General features: G+C 72.8%; 1 protein-coding gene across 1 annotated transcript in view; it reads right to left on the reverse strand.

Annotated features, from left to right (window-relative positions):
- Positions 1-808: 808 nt before the first annotated feature.
- Positions 809-17,794, reverse strand: part of PKD1L3 (polycystin 1 like 3, transient receptor potential channel interacting) — a 53,075-nt gene continuing 36,089 nt past the window's right edge. Inside the window, exons 23-32 of the mRNA XM_075918206.1 lie at positions 12,466-12,609; positions 5,806-5,991; positions 4,655-4,919; positions 4,345-4,517; positions 3,574-3,851; positions 2,874-3,034; positions 1,942-2,152; positions 1,582-1,683; positions 1,121-1,252; positions 809-949 (exon numbers count right to left, since the gene is read on the reverse strand). Coding sequence (XP_075774321.1) covers positions 824-949; positions 1,121-1,252; positions 1,582-1,683; positions 1,942-2,152; positions 2,874-3,034; positions 3,574-3,851; positions 4,345-4,517; positions 4,655-4,919; positions 5,806-5,991; positions 12,466-12,609 — 1,778 coding nt within the window. The 3' untranslated portion in view covers positions 809-823. The remainder of the gene's footprint in view (positions 950-1,120; positions 1,253-1,581; positions 1,684-1,941; positions 2,153-2,873; positions 3,035-3,573; positions 3,852-4,344; positions 4,518-4,654; positions 4,920-5,805; positions 5,992-12,465; positions 12,610-17,794) is intronic.

The following is a 17,794-nucleotide window of genomic DNA, read 5'->3' on the forward strand; positions in this document are numbered from 1 at the left end:
GCTTAACTGGAGTCATTCTCCCTCTGGTAAATGCTGCTCCGGGAGGTGGCTGGCGTGTCCCTGCGGCCCCTGAGAAAGGCAGAGCAGGGGGGCTCCACATGCTGTCCTTGCCTGCAGACACCGTTCCTGCAGCTCCATTGATCAGTAATGGGGAACCGTGGCCAGTAGAACCTGTGGGCTCGGTGCCTGTAGATGAGGGGCAGCACCTGGTGCAACAGAGCCATTGCTGGTACATGTCAGCTGCTTTCAGGAGTGAGCCGCCTTAACCCCACTGCTCCACCACCCGGAAGCAGTCTCAGAACCTGCCCTGAACCTCCTCCTGCCCCCAAACTCCTTCCTAGAGCTTGCACCCTGAAACCCCTCCTGGATCCCACTCCTCCACCCTGGGCTAAGCCCCTCCCACACTCTCAACCAGAGCCTGCACCCTAACCTCCTACCCCAGCCTGGCGCAAGTGAGTGAGGCTGGGGGAAGGAGGAGGATGGAGTGAGCAGAGTGAGGCCTTGGGGCAGGAAGGAAACGGGCCTGGGAGGGCGCTCACAGCGCACACATTGAAAGGGATTTTGTGGGGAAGAAGGGGAGACCCCCCCTGCTGTAGAGAGCACTGCTGCAGCATTCAGCCAGCTGGGGAAGCCATGGCCTCTGCACCAGAGCGGGGCGCTGTCGGGGGGCACAGTCACTTTCACACACGATTTATTGGAACCAGAACAGGCCCCCTACTCCTGCCCCCAGGCCTGGGGGGGGGGGGGGGGGGGAGAAGCAGGAAGAGCTGAAGTTCTTAGCAGAAACAGGCAGGGGGTGGGGATGGCAGCTGGGTCTCCAGGGTCAGCCAGGCCCAGCTCTCTGCGCTGCTCCGCCCTGCAGGGGCTCCAGCCAGGGCTGCTGCTTCAGTCCGAGCAAGGCCGCCAGCTTGCGGCGCATCAGCTGGATCATGGACTCCTCCTGGCTTGCCTGCGGAGGAGAGAGGACAAGCAGAAGGGCCAGTTCCCGGCGTGCAGGCAGCGCGTCCCCACTGAAGGAGCCGGGGCCCTGTGTGCTGTTGCCCTTCCCCCACCATGCAGCCACACACGCCTGCCTCCCCCCCCACCGCCTGGGGAGCCGGGGCAAGGCCACGGTGCCTACCATGGCCGCTGCCCGCTCCTCGCCGAAGGTGGTCAGCAGGGCGGAGACCAGCAGGTTTGTGAGCACGTACAGCATGGAGACTATGCTTGTGGGGATCAGCAGGGCAGCCAAGACGGGGTCCAAGTTGAGAACCTGGAAGGCAGCAGCCCCCGCCCAGCCCGGCATGTGGGGCAGGAGGCCCGTCAAGCATCCAGCCAGAGGCAGCTTTGACCTCCAGGCAGGTGCCTGCCAGCAATCCGCCCGAGCAGCTGGGCCGCGGGCCCCTCCCCCTGGCTGGGCTGCAGGCGAGCCCCCAGCAGCGCCCAGTCTGTGTTGGGGCAGAAGGGTCTGGCCCCAAAGCTGGGGGAGGAGCTGCACAGCTCCACTGGCGTGGGCCCCCCTCGTTTCTCCTGCTCCCCCGCAGCAGTTCCCCGCTGGGCCGGACTGGGGGAACCAGCTGGCAGCTGGCTTGGCACGCTCACCGTGTCGTAGTTGAAGTCCCCCACCAGGAGCCCCACAATGGTCACTGCCGCGCTGCAGAGTGTCCGGTAGCTGCGGATGCTCCAGCCAAACAGGAGGTTACACTGGAGCCGGGGCAGGGACGCAAAGGGGAGCGAAGGTGAGAACGGCCCAAAGGTCATCGCGCCCAGAGAACAGGGAACCGCCCAGGGATCCCTCCCACCACCTGCTCCCAGCTCCTGGCACGGGCCAGGGACACCCTCCCTGCTCAGCAGCCACTGACGGACCCAGTCTCCATGGACGTCTGGCCCGTTGACGTGGGGAATCCCTGGCCTGGCTGCTTCTGCCCAGGAATGTGCAGGGCGCCCCGCAGAGCGACTTACCGCCATGGCGTAGCCCAGGAGCAGCACCAGCAGCACCAGCAGCAGCCCCAGCATCTCCCGGCAGGCGCGGCGCAGGGTGCGGCTGGCCAGGCGCATGCGGGGACTGAGCTGCAGCAGGCTGCACAGCTTGCACGTGGCCAGGGCCAGCAGGCAGGCCAGCAGGCAGGTGAGCGCGGAGGCCGCTTGCGCTGGCCCGTAGAAGCTGACAAACCTGCCCCGGAGAGAAGCACAGCCCGTCGGCCCCTGCCCCCAAGCACATTCCCCGCCCCCGAGTGCGTCCCCCGCGGCCCGTTGGCCCCCGAGCACCTCCCCCGCGGCCCCGGCCACCGAGCAGCAGAGCTGGAGCCTCGTCGCCCAGCAGAAGCATCTGTTCCCCACCCAGCAGCCCCTGTTGCTGGCCCGCACTGGGCCTCCCGACAACCCCTCAGGCCAGGGTGGGGCCTGGCTGTAGGGCAGTTGAGGCAGCTGATGTGGGGCCCCCAAAGTGCAGGGCCTCGGGCAGCTGCCGCGAACCCCCCTCTACACAGAGGGCTCTGGCGTCAGCAGCGTGACTGACCTTTGTCATGCCACCCGCTAAATCCCACAGGCAAAGCTCCGTCTCCCTCCAGCTGCTGGCCGGCCAGGGCCTGCGCTGTGGGCAGGGAGCCCCGCTTGCCTGGGCGGGGCCTGCTCCACCCCCAGCAGAAACATGCTGCCTCTCCCCGCTGGGAGCCCTAGGTGGAAACCGCGCCTGCCCGGGCGGAGGGAGGGAGGGAGGGGCACAGTTCATTCGTAGCTAAACTTCACAGTTTGCTCAGCGGCCGGCAGTCTGTGGCCTGGCCCCTGCCCAGCTCTTGGGCCTGGCCTGGCCCTGGAGGCCGGGGGAGGGCCGAGACGTGTCTGGCTGCTGCTCGTGCCAGCCTGGCCATGGGCGCTCCTGGGGCCTTGCTCACCGCCGGCGGTCCTGGCGGTGCTGCTCCAGCGCGCTCTGCTGCAGCAAGTGGCACTCGACGGCGACTCCGCCAGCCGCCAGGCCCAGGAGAACGATGCTCCCGTCCAGCACGTTGCTCGGGCTGCGGAAGTATCCCCAGCGCTGCTGCCTCAGTCGCCGCCCCTGGGTACAGGCGAGGTCACCGCGGGCCTCACGCATCGTGGCCCGGCCGGGCAGTGGGGCCCACGGCGGGCGCAGGACACGGTGCCCTGGCCCCAGCAGAGCGACCGGCCAGGGAGGGGCCAGCGCCCGCGCGGAGGGGAGCCCTGGGCGTGTGGGGGCCAGGCCGGGGAGGGGCCGCGCGGAGGGGACCCCTGGGTGCAGCGGGGGAGCGAGGGGGCCAGGCCGGGGAGGGGCCGCGCGGAGGGGACCCCTGGGTGCAGCGGGGGAGCGAGGGGGCCAGGCCGGGGAGGGGCCGCGCGGAAGGGACCCCTGGGTGCAGCGGGGGAGCCAGGCCGGGGAGGGGCCACGCGGAAGGGACCCCTGGGTGCAGCGGGGGAGCGAGGGGGCCAGGCCGGGGAGGGGCCGCGCGGAGGGGACCCCTGGGCGCAGCGGGGGCTGTTGGAGAGCGGGGGCCAGGCTCGTGGCAGCGCTGGGGGGAGCAGCAGGGGGCGGGGGTCTCACGCCCGCCGGGAGGGGCTGGGCAGGGCGGGGGGGCTCACCTGCAGCCAGATGTGGAGCAGCAGCAGCAGGAGGCAGGCGGCTCGCGCGCAGGCCGCAGGGGTGAGGCCGGGGCTGCCGTCCAGCCGGATGCTCTGCAGCTGGGCCGAGGGGAGGAAGGCGCCTGGGAGGACAAAGGCAGCGGAGCGGAGCGGTCGGCTCTGGAGCCCCGGCCCCAAGGCGGCTGCGGGTGGAAGGGGCCCAGGCACCGGAGCCTCCCTCGAGGGGCCCCAGAGCAGGGACCCGGCTTCCGCCGCCGCGTAGCAACCCCCCTCGGGTTAGGGTGGGGGCTGAGCGGTTTGGGGGTTCGGGGCGGCTCGGGGCGGGGCTGAGCGGTTTGGGGGTGCGGGGAGGCTCGGGGCGGGGCTGAGCAGTTTGGGGATGCGGGGAGGCTCGGGGCGGGGCTGAGCGGTTTGGGGGTGCGGGGAGGCTCGGGGCGGGGCTGAGCGGTTTGGGGGTGCGGGGAGGCTCGGGGCGGGGCTGAGCGGTTTGGGGGTGCGGGGAGGCTCGGGGCGGGGCTGAGCGGTTTGGGGGTGCGGGGAGGCTCGGGGCGGGGCTGAGCGGTTTGGGGAGGCTCTGGGTGGGCCGGGGGTGGGGCTGAGCAGCTGCCAGGCCCCCGCCGTCCCCAGGGAGGCTCCGCCCCCCCCCTCCTCTTGGCGAAGCCCAGTGGGGAACCTCCCGGTGCCTCGGGGGCCTGGCAGCGAGGGGGAGCCAGGGCAGGTGGGAGCCTCAGCCCCGGCCCCGCTGGGCTCCCAGCCCGGCGAAGCCCCTACCCGTCCCGGCGCTCTCCAGGAGCAGGGTGGCCACGCACAGCAGGTTGGCGCTGGCGCTGTAGACGCTGAACTCCACGAGCAGGTTGGCGCTGGCGCTGTAGACGCTGAACTCCACGAAGACGGCGCAGCTGCACCCGTCCAGCCAGCGGCTCCGCTCCAGGGACTGCAGGACGCTGCGGGCGCCACTGGCCGTTAGCGGAGCGGGGCGGGGCCCCCCGCTCTGCCGCCCCCAGGCCAGCCCCCTCCAGAGCCCCAAGCCCCGGCCCCGCCCCTACAGCCCGCGCCCCGCTGCCCCAGGGCCCGGCCCCACCTGTGCGCGCTGCTGGCGTTGGTGCCCAGGGACGCCAGGTAGCCTGCTCCGGGGTACAGGGCCAGCTGCCCCCACACGGGCTGCTCCCGCAGGCTCTCGGCGCCCTGCAGCTCCCACACGCTGTCCCGCGGCCCCCTGCCCTGGCCGGCGGGGCCCCAGGCTGGCCCGGCGCCGCGGCAGGAGCAGAGCGGGGCCCGAGGCTGGGGCCGGAGCTGCCGCAGGCGCACGCTGCCGAGGAGGAAGCCGGTCCCGTCCGCGGTGAGCCCTGCGGCACAAGAGGGGCCGAGGGGCGGGGCTGAGTGGGGGGGGCGCCCGGGGTCCGGCAGCACCGCTCGCTGGACACGGCACCGGCCGCCGCCCCCGGGCCACGCGGGAGCCCGGCAGACTCCTCTGGCCAGGGGACCAGGCTGGTGGCACCGAGCCCGAGGGCTCTTCACCGTCCAGCTGCTCTGGAGCCCTAAAGGGGCACGGGCAGGGGGCAAGCGGGTCGGGAGGGCTCAGGCAGGTCCTGGGGGCGCAGGTGGGGCCGGGCGGGGGGCAGGCAGGGCTCAGGCAGGGCCCGGGGGCGCAGGTGGGGCCGGGCGGGGGGCAGGCAGGGCTCAGGCAGGCCCCGGGGGCGCAGGTGGGGCCGGGCGGGGGGCAGGCAGGGCTCAGGCAGGGCCCGGGGGCACAGGTGGGGCCGGGCGGGGGGCAGGCAGGGCTCAGGCAGGCCCCGGGGCGCAGGTGGGGCTGGGCGGGGGGCAGGCAGGGCTCAGGCGGGGCCCCGGGGCTCAGGTGGGGCCGGGCGGGGGGCAGGCAGGGCTCAGGCAGGCCCCGGGGGCGCAGGTGGGGCCGGGCGGGGGGCAGGCAGGACTCAGGCAGGCCCCGGGGGCGCAGGTGGGGCCGGGCGGGGGGCAGGCAGGGCTCAGGCAGGCCCCGGGGGTGCAGGTGGGGCCCGGCGGGGGGCAGGCAGGGCTCAGGCAGGCCCCGGGGCGCAGGTGGGGCCGGGCGGGGGGCAGGCAGGGCTCAGGCAGGCCCCGGGGCGCAGGTGGGGCCGGGCGGGGGGCAGGCAGGGCTCAGGCAGGCCCCGGGGCGCAGGTAGGGCCGGGCGGGGGGCAGGCAGGGCTCAGGCAGGCCCTGGGGCGGGAGTGGGCGGGTCCTGGGGTTCTCACCAGGCTCTGGCCCATGGAGGCCCGGCAGGAAGGTGCTGCGGGCCCAGCTGTAGAAGTGGGCCGGGCTGCGGACGTGCTGGAAGTGGCGCGCCAGGCTCCTGCCAATGGCCTGGTTGAGGTGCAGCTGGTCGGGGCTCCGCTCCGTGTAGCACATGCCCAGCAGGGCCGCCAGCAGCACCAGCTGCGCTGTGGGCAGACAGTGGCCACTCGGACCTGGAGTATTTGGGGGACGGGCGCCCGCAGGGCCAGGCCACCCTCATGGCCGTTAGCAGCCTTGGCCCAGCCTTGGCCCCGCTGGTGGGGCAGGACCCCAGCTCCTGTGGGCCAGGTCTGGGCCCCGAGGTTCCTCCCAGCCTCCCTTAGCCCCGCGGGAGCCCAACAAGGTAGTTCAGAGCCCCTGCCAGGTCCTGCTGTATGTGCTTGGCGGGTACCCTGCGGCCGGCTCGCCCGACGGGGCCTTGGCGGGTACCCTGCGGCCGGCTCGCCCGACGGGGCCTTGGCGGGTACCCTGCGCCCGGCTCGCCCGACGGGGCCTTGGCGGGTACCCCTGCGCCCGGCTCGCCCGACGGGGGCCTTGGCGGGTACCCTGCGGCCGGCTCGCCCGACGGGGGCCTTGGCCGGGTACCCTGCGCCCGGCTCGCCCGACGGGGCCTTGGCCGGGTACCCTGCGGCCGGCTCGCCCGACGGGGGCCTTGGCTGGGTACCCTGCGGCCGGCTCGCCCGACGGGGCCTTGGCTGGGTACCCTGCGGCCGGCTCGCCCGACGGGGCCTTGGCTGGGTACCCTGCGGCCGGCTCGCCCGACGGGGCCTTGGCCGGGTACCCTGCGGCCGGCTCGCCCGACGGGGCCTTGGCCGGGTACCCTGCGGCCGGCTCGCCCGACGGGGCCTTGGCGGGTACCCTGCGGCCGGCTCGCCCGACGGGGCCTTGGCCGGGTACCCTGCGGCCGGCTCGCCCGACGGGGCCTTGGCGGGTACCCTGCGGCCCGGCTCGCCCGACGGGGCCTTGGCGGGTACCCTGCGCCCGGCTCGCCCGACGGGGCCTTGGCCGGGTACCCAGCGGCCGGCTCGCCCGACGGGGCCTTGGCGGGTACCCTGCGCCCGGCTCGCCCGACGGGGGCCTTGGCGGGTACCCTGCGCCCGGCTCGCCCGACGGGGCCTTGGCGGGTACCCTGCGGCCGGCTCGCCCGACGGGGCCTTGGCCGGGTACCCTGCGGCCGGCTCGCCCGACGGGGCCTTGGCCGGGTACCCTGCGGCCGGCTCGCCCGACGGGGCCTTGGCGGGTACCCTGCGGCCGGCTCGCCCGACGGGGCCTTGGCGGGTACCCTGCGGGCCGGCTCGCCCGACGGGGCCTTGGCCGGGTACCCTGCGGCCGGCTCGCCCGACGGGGCCTTGGCCGGGTACCCTGCGGCCGGCTCGCCCGACGGGGCCTTGGCGGGTACCCTGCGGCCGGCTCGCCCGACGGGGCCTTGGCGGATACCCTGCGGCCGGCTCGCCCGACGGGGCCTTGGCGGGTACCCTGCGCCCGGCTCGCCCGACGGGGCCTTGGCGGGTACCCTGCGGCCGGCTCGCCCGACGGGGCCTTGGCCGGGTACCCTGCGGCCGGCTCGCCCGACGGGGCCTTGGCCGGGTACCCTGCGGCCGGCTCGCCCGACGGGGCCTTGGCCGGGTACCCTGCGGCCGGCTCGCCCGACGGGGCCTTGGCCGGGTACCCTGCGGCCGGCTCGCCCGACGGGGGCCTTGGCCGGGTACCCTGCGGCCGGCTCGCCCGACGGGGCCTTGGCCGGGTACCCTGCGGCCGGCTCGCCCGACGGGGGCCTTGGCCGGGTACCCTGCGGCCGGCTCGCCCGACGGGGCCTTGGCCGGGTACCCTGCGGCCGGCTCGCCCGACGGGGCCTTGGCGGGTACCCTGCGCCCGGCTCGCCCGACGGGGCCCTTGGCGGGTACCCTGCGCCCGGCTCGCCCGACGGGGCCTTGGCCGGGTACCCTGCGCCCGGCTCGCCCGACGGGGCCTTGGCGGGTACCCTGCGGCCGGCTCGCCCGACGGGGCCTTGGCGGGTACCCTGCGGCCGGCTCGCCCGACGGGGCCTTGGCCGGGTACCCTGCGGCCGGCTCGCCCGACGGGGCCTTGGCGGGTACCCTGCGGCCGGCTCGCCCGACGGGGCCTTGGCCGGGTACCCTGCGGCCGGCTCGCCCGACGGGGCCTTGGCCGGGTACCCTGCGGCCGGCTCGCCCGACGGGGCCTTGGCGGGTACCCTGCGGCCGGCTCGCCCGACGGGGCCTTGGCGGATACCCTGCGGCCGGCTCGCCCGACGGGGCCTTGGCGGGTACCCTGCGCCCGGCTCGCCCGACGGGGCCTTGGCGGGTACCCTGCGGCCGGCTCGCCCGACGGGGCCTTGGCCGGGTACCCTGCGGCCGGCTCGCCCGACGGGGCCTTGGCCGGGTACCCTGCGGCCGGCTCGCCCGACGGGGGCCTTGGCCGGGTACCCTGCGCCCGGCTCGCCCGACGGGGCCTTGGCGGGTACCCTGCGCCCGGCTCGCCCGACGGGGCCTTGGCGGGTACCCTGCGGCCGGCTCGCCCGACGGGGCCTTGGCCGGGTACCCTGCGCCCGGCTCGCCCGACGGGGCCTTGGCGGGTACCCTGCGGCCGGCTCGCCCGACGGGGCCTTGGCGGGTACCCTGCGGCCGGCTCGCCCGACGGGGCCTTGGCGGGTACCCTGCGGCCGGCTCGCCCGACGGGGCCTTGGCGGGTACCCTGCGGCCGGCTCGCCCGACGGGGCCTTGGCCGGGTACCCTGCGGCCGGCTCGCCCGACGGGGCCTTGGCGGGTACCCTGCGGCCGGCTCGCCCGACGGGGCCTTGGCGGGTACCCTGCGGCCGGCTCGCCCGACGGGGCCTTGGCCGGGTACCCTGCGGCCGGCTCGCCCGACGGGGCCTTGGCGGGTACCCTGCGGCCGGCTCGCCCGACGGGGCCTTGGCGGATACCCTGCGGCCGGCTCGCCCGACGGGGCCTTGGCGGGTACCCTGCGCCCGGCTCGCCCGACGGGGCCTTGGCGGGTACCCTGCGGCCGGCTCGCCCGACGGGGCCTTGGCGGGTACCCTGCGGCCGGCTCGCCCGACGGGGCCTTGGCGGGTACCCTGCGGCCGGCTCGCCCGACGGGGCCTTGGCCGGGTACCCTGCGGCCGGCTCGCCCGACGGGGCCTTGGCCGGGTACCCTGCGCCCGGCTCGCCCGACGGGGCCTTGGCCGGGTACCCTGCGCCCGGCTCGCCCGACGGGGCCTTGGCGGGTACCCTGCGGCCGGCTCGCCCGACGGGGCCTTGGCGGGTACCCTGCGGCCGGCTCGCCCGACGGGGCCTTGGCCGGGTACCCTGCGCCCGGCTCGCCCGACGGGGCCTTGGCGGGTACCCTGCGGCCGGCTCGCCCGACGGGGCCTTGGCCGGGTACCCTGCGCCCGGCTCGCCCGACGGGGCCTTGGCCGGGTACCCTGCGCCCGGCTCGCCCGACGGGGCCTTGGCGGGTACCCTGCGGCCGGCTCGCCCGACGGGGCCTTGGCGGGTACCCTGCGGCCGGCTCGCCCGACGGGGCCTTGGCCGGGTACCCTGCGCCCGGCTCGCCCGACGGGGCCTTGGCGGGTACCCTGCGGCCGGCTCGCCCGACGGGGCCTTGGCGGGTACCCTGCGGCCGGCTCGCCCGACGGGGCCTTGGCGGGTACCCTGCGGCCGGCTCGCCCGACGGGGCCTTGGCGGGTACCCTGCGGCCGGCTCGCCCGACGGGGCCTTGGCGGGTACCCTGCGGCCGGCTCGCCCGACGGGGCCTTGGCCGGGTACCCTGCGGCCGGCTCGCCCGACGGGGCCTTGGCCGGGTACCCTGCGGCCGGCTCGCCCGACGGGGCCTTGGCGGGTACCCTGCGCCCGGCTCGCCCGACGGGGCCTTGGCGGGTACCCTGCGGCCGGCTCGCCCGACGGGGCCTTGGCGGGTACCCTGCGGCCGGCTCGCCCGACGGGGCCTTGGCGGGTACCCTGCGGCCGGCTCGCCCGACGGGGCCTTGGCCGGGTACCCTGCGGCCGGCTCGCCCGACGGGGCCTTGGCCGGGTACCCTGCGGCCGGCTCGCCCGACGGGGCCTTGGCGGGTACCCTGCGGCCGGCTCGCCCGACGGGGCCTTGGCGGGTACCCTGCGGCCGGCTCGCCCGACGGGGCCTTGGCCGGGTACCCTGCGGCCGGCTCGCCCGACGGGGCCTTGGCCGGGTACCCTGCGGCCGGCTCGCCCGACGGGGCCTTGGCCGGGTACCCTGCGGCCGGCTCGCCCGACGGGGCCTTGGCCGGGTACCCTGCGGCCGGCTCGCCCGACGGGGCCTTGGCCGGGTACCCTGCGCCCGGCTCGCCCGACGGGGCCTTGGCCGGGTACCCTGCGGCCGGCTCGCCCGACGGGGCCTTGGCGGGTACCCTGCGGCCGGCTCGCCCGACGGGGCCTTGGCGGGTACCCTGCGCCCGGCTCGCCCGACGGGGCTTTGGCCGGGTACCCTGCGCCCGGCTCGCCCGACGGGGCCTTGGCGGGTACCCTGCGCCCGGCTCGCCCGACGGGGCCTTGGCGGGTACCCTGCGGCCGGCTCGCCCGACGGGGCCTTGGCGGGTACCCTGCGGCCGGCTCGCCCGACGGGGCCTTGGCGGGTACCCTGCGGCCGGCTCGCCCGACGGGGCCTTGGCGGGTACCCTGCGGCCGGCTCGCCCGACGGGGCCTTGGCGGGTACCCTGCGGCCGGCTCGCCCGACGGGGCCTTGGCGGGTACCCTGCGCCCGGCTCGCCCGACGGGGCCTTGGCGGGTACCCTGCGCCCGGCTCGCCCGACGGGGCCTTGGCGGGTACCCTGTGTCACGTTACTGGATTTTAAGGGGAGCAGCCAGGTCACTGCTGCCCCCGGGGGGGGTTGCCCCCAAAGTGTATACAAAGGGGGCCATGTGAGGTGTCACATGAAAGCTCCTGTTCTACTGGTTCTGCGTGTGCTATTCATGTGCTTGTGTGATGTCTGTGTGTGGAGTTACAAACATGGACGCTGTGTTGATGCTGGAAAATTCTCAGGCCGAGGCAGAGCGCTGGCAAGGAACGCTCAGCCAGTGGCTATGCTAATGAGTGAGGCTCCATGGACAATAGATCTAAGTGCCAGAGACCCACCTGGGCTGTGTCTAGACTGGCAAGTTTTTCTGCAAAAGCAGCTGCTTTTCTGGAAAAACTTGCCAGCTGTCTACACTGGCTGCTTGAATTTCCGCAAGAACACTGACTTCCTACTGTAAGAAATCAGTTCTTCCTGCGGAAATACTGTGCTGCTCCCGTTCGGCGCAAAAGTCCTTTTGCGCAAAAGCTTTTGCGCAACATGGCCAGTGTAGACAGCTCAGATTTGTTTTCTGCAAAAAAGCTCAGATCGCGAAAATGGCAATCGGGGCTTTTTTGTGGAAAAGCGCGTCTAGATTGGCACGGACGCTTTTCTGCAAAAAGGGCTTTGGCTGAAAAGCGTCCTGCCAATCTAGACGCTCTTTTCCACAAATGCTTTTAATGGAAAACTTTTCCGTTAAAAGCGTTTGCAGAAAATCATGCCAGTCTAGACGTAGCTCCAGGGAATGTCTGGAGACCTGCGAGCCAGCCAGGATAACGGTTGCTGACTTGGGACACAGGGCTAGGTCAATGGACCATGTGACCTGCAGTGACCTGCTCTGGCCAGGAAGATGCCAGGACTCAGGAGAGGTCTATAAGCGCCATGTGCACCCTCCATCTTGTCTTGAGTTTTGTTTCTGATCCCAGATGCAGCCTCGCAGGAACCACGAGCCGGGAAGAACCGTGGACCCGTGTTGACATAGGATGTAACCAGAGACTTGTAAGCCAGGAGCTAGAACGTCCCTGCTACGAGCCTGTGTCGAGAACTGGGAGAGTCGATGCAGGTGACGGATTCTCCTCAACCTCACTCTCAGGCTTTTCTTTCTTCGTAATAAAGCTCTAGGTGGTAGATGCTGAAGGACTGGCCCAGCGTGGTGTGTGGGTGGGATCCAGAGTGTAAATGGACCTGCGACCTGTGGCTGGCTTCTTGGCACTGGAAGAACCCGTCTGGGGTAGGTGCGATTGGGTTCTATAACCCTCGCCTGTGTGTTAGGCCCGGGGCTGATTGGGGCCAGAGCCAGCCCAAGGTACAAGCCAGCTGGGCTACCGCCCAGGGTGCCCCATTGTAGGGGCGCCGTGTGGGGCTCCTGGGCGGGGACGGGGCCACGCTTGTGTCGCACTCCCTGGGGCGGCACCATGCTCCCGGGGTCCCGGGGGTGCAAATGGCTCAGGCCGGCCCTGATTGGGGCACAGGGAGAGCTGGGGTGTCGGGGGGGTTTTGCTCGTGAGGCTTCAGGCAGGCAGCTGCAGCGCTCGGTGAGACCGGTGTGTGGCCTGTTTAGGAAGGTCTCCAGTCTGGGGGCTGTGAGGAGCCCCGAGTTTGAGCAACTCGCCCTCAGTGGTGCCCAGACCCGGCCTGGCCCGTTGGCACCGGCTCTGTGTGTGAGCTGCTAGGGCAGGGCCGGGGGATCGCGTCACCCAGCACCAGTGCTGCTGGCGGGGGCAGCTCCAAAGCTGGGGACAGGAGCCTGCAGGAGCTGCCATCGCCCGGGGCTGTGAGCAGCGCCGCCCGCTACCTGCGATCTCGCCCAGCTGAGAGTACAGCTGCTTCGCCCTCCCGCGCCTGCCCCTGCTGGGTGGCGCTGGCCTCGGGGGCGGGGGCTGGTAGACGGGGTCAGTCCAGTCTCTTGACCCGGGCAGCTCCATGTAGGGGCACCTGGCTGCAGAAAGAGACGTGTCAGGGCTGCAGCACCCGTAGTGGCCTAAGGGCCTGCCCCGCCCCTCCCCCGGCCTGGCCCCACCCCATCACGCCCCCTCCCCTGGCCTGGCCCTCCCTGCGCCTCCCTCGGCCTGGCCTGACCCTGTCACGCCCCCTCCTCCGGCCTGGCCCTACCCCATCACGCCCCCTCCCCTGGCCTGGCCCTCCCTGCGCCTCCCTCGGCCTGGCCTGACCCTGTCACGCCCCCTCCTCCGGCCTGGCTCTACCCCACCCCATCACGCCCCCTCCCCTGGCCTGGCCCTCCCTGCCCCTCCCTCGGCCTGGCCCGACCCTGTCACGCCCCCTCCCCAGCCTGGCCCTCCCCATCGCTCCCCCGGCCTGGTCCGACCCTGTCACACCCCTCCCCCGGCCTGCCCCTCCCCCGGCCTGGCCCTACCCCTTCACGCCCCTCCCCAGCCCTGCCATCCCGTCATGCCCCCTCCCTGGCCTGGCCCTTCCCAGCCTGACCTCCATCACACCCCTCCCAGTCCTACCCCGGCCTGGCCTGGCATAACCATGAGGGATGGTCAGCAGCCTGGAGACTAAGGGGTTAAAGATGTCCCTGTACCTAGCCAGGTATCTGGTCAGCCAATAGCAATTCAGGTAGGGATTTCAAACTGGGACAAAGGATTTTTAACTTTTCCTTCCTTTGTCTCTGAGCCAGTTTGCTCGCTAGCTACTGTGGGAGACAACAGACATGTCTCTCTCCAAGAAAAACTCTCTTCATAATGTGTAAGTAGGGTAAAGTCGAGATAAATGCGTCAGGTTTTATTGTTTTCTGGTTTGGGAATTTGGATCTGATGGCTGTGCTGTTAGAAATGGGGTTTCCTCTTTTGTAACCAAGTCCTGGGCCCATGGGGGTCCCCCATGCATATATTAATTGGTGACTTTTTCCATCTAGTCGTTATGCTTGCAACAGGAGTACTGTTTTGGATAATAAAAGTTATTTCTTTTTTTTTTTAACCCGGTATTGGTTCATTCTGTGTCCTGGAAAACCTGTCTGTGGGACCTGCAGGCCTCTGGCTAGGGGGCAGCAGCCACAGCCGGCAGCTGGTATTTTCTCTTTTCTTTTCAAGCTCTTTGGGGAAAAGCCGTTGGGGGGCCCGGGCTGGGTTCCAGTGCCCACCCCGCGTGTGGGTTCAACAGCACTTGATGGGGGCAGCGGATTCCCAAGATCCGGGGATTAGGATTTTGAGGGGAGGTTTTGTACCAAAGCCTGGAGAGATCAGATTTGGGGGCCCCCACTTCTGTGTTCATCGTGCCAGAGTGGGGAATTAGCCTTGACCCCTCCCCCATCACGCCCCTCCCTGACCCTTCCCCAGACCGGCCCTCCCCCATCACGCCCCTCCCTGACCCTTCCCCAGACCGGCCCTCCCCCATCACGCCCCTCCCTGACCCTTCCCCAGACCGGCCCTCCCCCATCACGCCCCTCCCTGACCCTTCCCCAGACCGGCCCTCCCCCATCACGCCCCTCCCTGACCCTTCCCCAGACCGGCCCTCCCCCATCACGCCCCTCCCTGACCCTTCCCCAGACCGGCCCTCCCCCATCACGCCCCTCCCTGACCCTTCCCCAGACCGGCCCTCCCCCATCACGCCCCTCCCTGACCCTTCCCCAGACCGGCCCTCCCCCATCACGCCCCTCCCTGACCCTTCCCCAGACCGGCCCTCCCCCATCACGCACCTCCCTGACCCTTCCCCAGACCGGCCCTCCCCCATCACGCCCCTCCCTGACCCTTCCCCAGACCGGCCCTCCCCCATCACGCCCCTCCCCAAGGCATTCCAGAGTGCAGGCCCCTGGACATCTCCTAGCAGGGAAAGCAAAGGGCTGAGCCCAGGGCTGACTGTGGCCTGCCAAGAGCTGAGCAGCAGGTGCCAGGGCCGAGGACGGGCCCCACACCCAGTGCCTGCCTGGGGGAGGGGCAGAGGTCACCTGGCTCACACGTCTGCTGTGAAGGGTGCTGGGGGCTGTGAATCAGGCAGGCACCCTGGGGGCTGCCACCGGGTCTGTGTCTGGCTGGGAGGGCCCCGGGCCCCGCAGACAGAACTCACAGTCAGACTGCAACTGGCTGGCAGGGCCACGTTTCACTCAGTCGCGCGTGGGCCTGCGGAACTCTCTGCCACAGGATGGGAGGGCAACCACTCAGGGAGGTTCCAGGAAGTCTCTCCCTGCCTGTGTGGAGCAGCGGGTGTGTCTCTGTGCACCCCCAGGGCAGCGTGTGGTGCCCTCCCTCTGGCCTGATTGGGCAGCTGCTCTTCAGGGGCGTGACGCACGTGTGGGTCTGCAGAGCGCCTGGGGCAGCCTGGCGTGTCTGCCTGGTGCTCTGACCAGCTCTGGGCCGCCGTGCCAGCGGGTGGCAGGCGCTGAGCCTGGCCGGGGGGCCGAGGTGCTCTGTGGTAGCCATGCGCAGCCTGGGGGGGCAGCTTGTGCCAGAGCCCGGGACGGACCCTCCTGCCTGGGAGCCGCCTCTGGGTTTGTGATGCAAACGGGCCAGCACAAGTCGGACCTCGGCTAGGCCACTGTGCTGTAGTGTGGGGCGCCCCCGAACCCGGCCGAGCCCCCCTCCCTGACCCCTGCTGAGCCCTCCCCTCTGAGCCCAGCTGTGCCCCCCTCCCCCCGAACCCGGCCGAGCCCCCCTCCCTGACCCCTGCTGAGCCCTCCCCTCTGAGCCCAGCTGTGCCCCCCCCCTCTGAGCCTGGCCGAGCCCCCCTCCCTGACCCCTGCTGAGCCGCCCCTCTGAGCCCAGCTGTGCCCCCCGCCCCTCTGAGCCCGGCCGAGCCCCCCTCCCTGATCCCTGCTGAGCCCTCCCCTCTGAGCCCAGCTGTGCCCCCCGCCCCTCTGAGCCTGGCCGAGCCCCCCTCCCTGACCCCTGCTGAGCCCTCCCCTCTGAGCCCAGCTGTGCCCCCCGCCCCTCTGAGCCTGGCCGAGCCCCCCTCCCTGACCCCTGCTGAGCCCTCCCCTCTGAGCCTGGCTGTGCCCCCCGCCCCTCTGAGCCTGGCCGAGCCCCCCTCCCTGACCCCTGCTGAGCCGCCCCTCTGAGCTCAGCTGTGCCCCCCGCCCCTCTGAGCCCGGCCGAGCCCCCCTCCCTGACCCCTGCTGAGCCGCCCCTCTGAGCCCAGCTGTGCCCCCCGCCCCTCTGAGCCTGGCCGAGCCCCCCTCCCTGACCCCTGCTGAGCCCTCCCCTCTGAGCCCAGCTGTGCCCCCCCCCTCTGAGCCTGGCCGAGCCCCCCTCCCTGACCCCTGCTGAGCCCTCCCCTCTGAGCCCAGCTGTGCCCCCCTCCCCCCAAGCCCGGCCGAGCCCCCCTCCCTGACCCCTGCTGAGCCCTCCCCTCTGAGCCCAGCTGTGCCCCCCCCCTCTGAGCCTGGCCGAGCCCCCCTCCCTGACCCCTGCTGAGCCCTCCCCTCTGAGCCCAGCTGTGCCCCCCGCCCCTCTGAGCCTGGCCGAGCCCCCCTCCCTGACCCCTGCTGAGCCCTCCCCTCTGAGCTCAGCTGTGCCCCCCGCCCCTCTGAGCCTGGCCGAGCCCCCCTCCCTGACCCCTGCTGAGCCCTCCCCTCTGAGCCCAGCTGTGCCCCCCGCCCCTCTGAGCCTGGCCGAGCCCCCCTCCCTGACCCCTGCTGAGCCCTCCCCTCTGAGCCCAGCTGTGCCCCCCTCCCCCCGAGCCCGGCCGAGCCCCCCTCCCTGACCCCTGCTGAGCCCTCCCCTCTGAGCCCAGCTGTGCCCCCCTCCCCCCGAGCCCGGCCGAGCCCCCCTCCCTGACCCCTGCTGAGCCCTCCCCTCTGAGCCCAGCTGTGCCCCCCCCCTCTGAGCCTGGCCGAGCCCCCCTCCCTGACCCCTGCTGAGCCCTCCCCTCTGAGCCCAGCTGTGCCCCCCCCCTCTGAGCCTGGCCGAGCCCCCCTCCCTGACCCCTGCTGAGCCCTCCCCTCTGAGCTCAGCTGTGCCCCCCCCCTCTGAGCCTCCCTGACCCCTGCTGAGCCCTCCCCTCTGAGCCCAGCTGTGCCCCCCGCCCCTCTGAGCCTGGCCGAGCCCCCCTCCCTGACCCCTGCTGAGCCCTCCCCTCTGAGCTCAGCTGTGCCCCCCGCCCCTCTGAGCCTGGCCGAGCCCCCCTCCCTGACCCCTGCTGAGCCCTCCCCTCTGAGCCCAGCTGTGCCCCCCCCCTCTGAGCCTGGCCGAGCCCCCCTCCCTGACCCCTGCTGAGCCCTCCCCTCTGAGCCCAGCTGTGCCCCCCGCCCCTCTGAGCCTCCCTGACCCCTGCTGAGCCCTCCCCTCTGAGCCTGGCTGTGCCCCCCTCCCCCCGAGCCCGGCCGAGCCCCCCTCCCTGACCCCTGCTGAGCCCTCCCCTCTGAGCCCAGCTGTGCCCCCCGCCCCTCTGAGCCTCCCTGACCCCTGCTGAGCCCTCCCCTCTGAGCCCAGCTGTGCCCCCCGCCCCTCTGAGCCCGGCCGAGCCCCCCTCCCTGACCCCTGCTGAGCCCTCCCCTCTGAGCCCAGCTGTGCCCCCCGCCCCTCTGAGCCCGGCCGTGCCCCCCTCCCTGACCCCTGCTGAGCCCTCCCCTCTGAGCCCAGCTGTGCCCCCAGCCCCTCTGAACCCGGCCGAGCCCCCCTCCCTGACCCCTGCTGAGCCCTCCCCTCTGAGCCCAGCTGTGCCCCCCGCCCCTCTGAGCCTGGCCGAGCCCCCCTCCCTGACCCCTGCTGAGCCCTCCCCTCTGAGCCCAGCTGTGCCCCCCGCCCCTCTGAGCCCGGCCGAGCCCCCCTCCCTGACCCCTGCTGAGCCCTCCCCTCTGAGCCCAGCTGTGCCCCCAGCCCCTCTGAGCCCGGCCGAGCCCCCCTCCCTGACCCCTGCTGAGCCCTCCCCTCTGAGCTCAGCTGTGCCCCCCGCCCCTCTGAGCCTGGCCGAGCCCCCCTCCCTGACCCCTGCTGAGCCCTCCCCTCTGAGCCCAGCTGTGCCCCCCGCCCCTCTGAGCCTCCCTGACCCCTGCTGAGCCCTCCCCTCTGAGCCCAGCTGTGCCCCCCGCCCCCTCGAGCCCGGCCGAGCCCCCCTCCCTGACCCCTGCTGAGCCCTCCCCTCTGAGCCCAGCTGTGCCCCCCGCCCCCTCGAGCCCGGCCGAGCCCTCCCCCGAACCCGGTCAAGGCCTCTCTGCTGCCAAGGCTCAG

The sequence above is a fragment of the Pelodiscus sinensis genome, unplaced genomic scaffold, assembly GCF_049634645.1.
Source record: "Pelodiscus sinensis isolate JC-2024 unplaced genomic scaffold, ASM4963464v1 ctg64, whole genome shotgun sequence".
Classification (NCBI taxonomy): Eukaryota; Metazoa; Chordata; order Testudines; family Trionychidae; genus Pelodiscus; species Pelodiscus sinensis.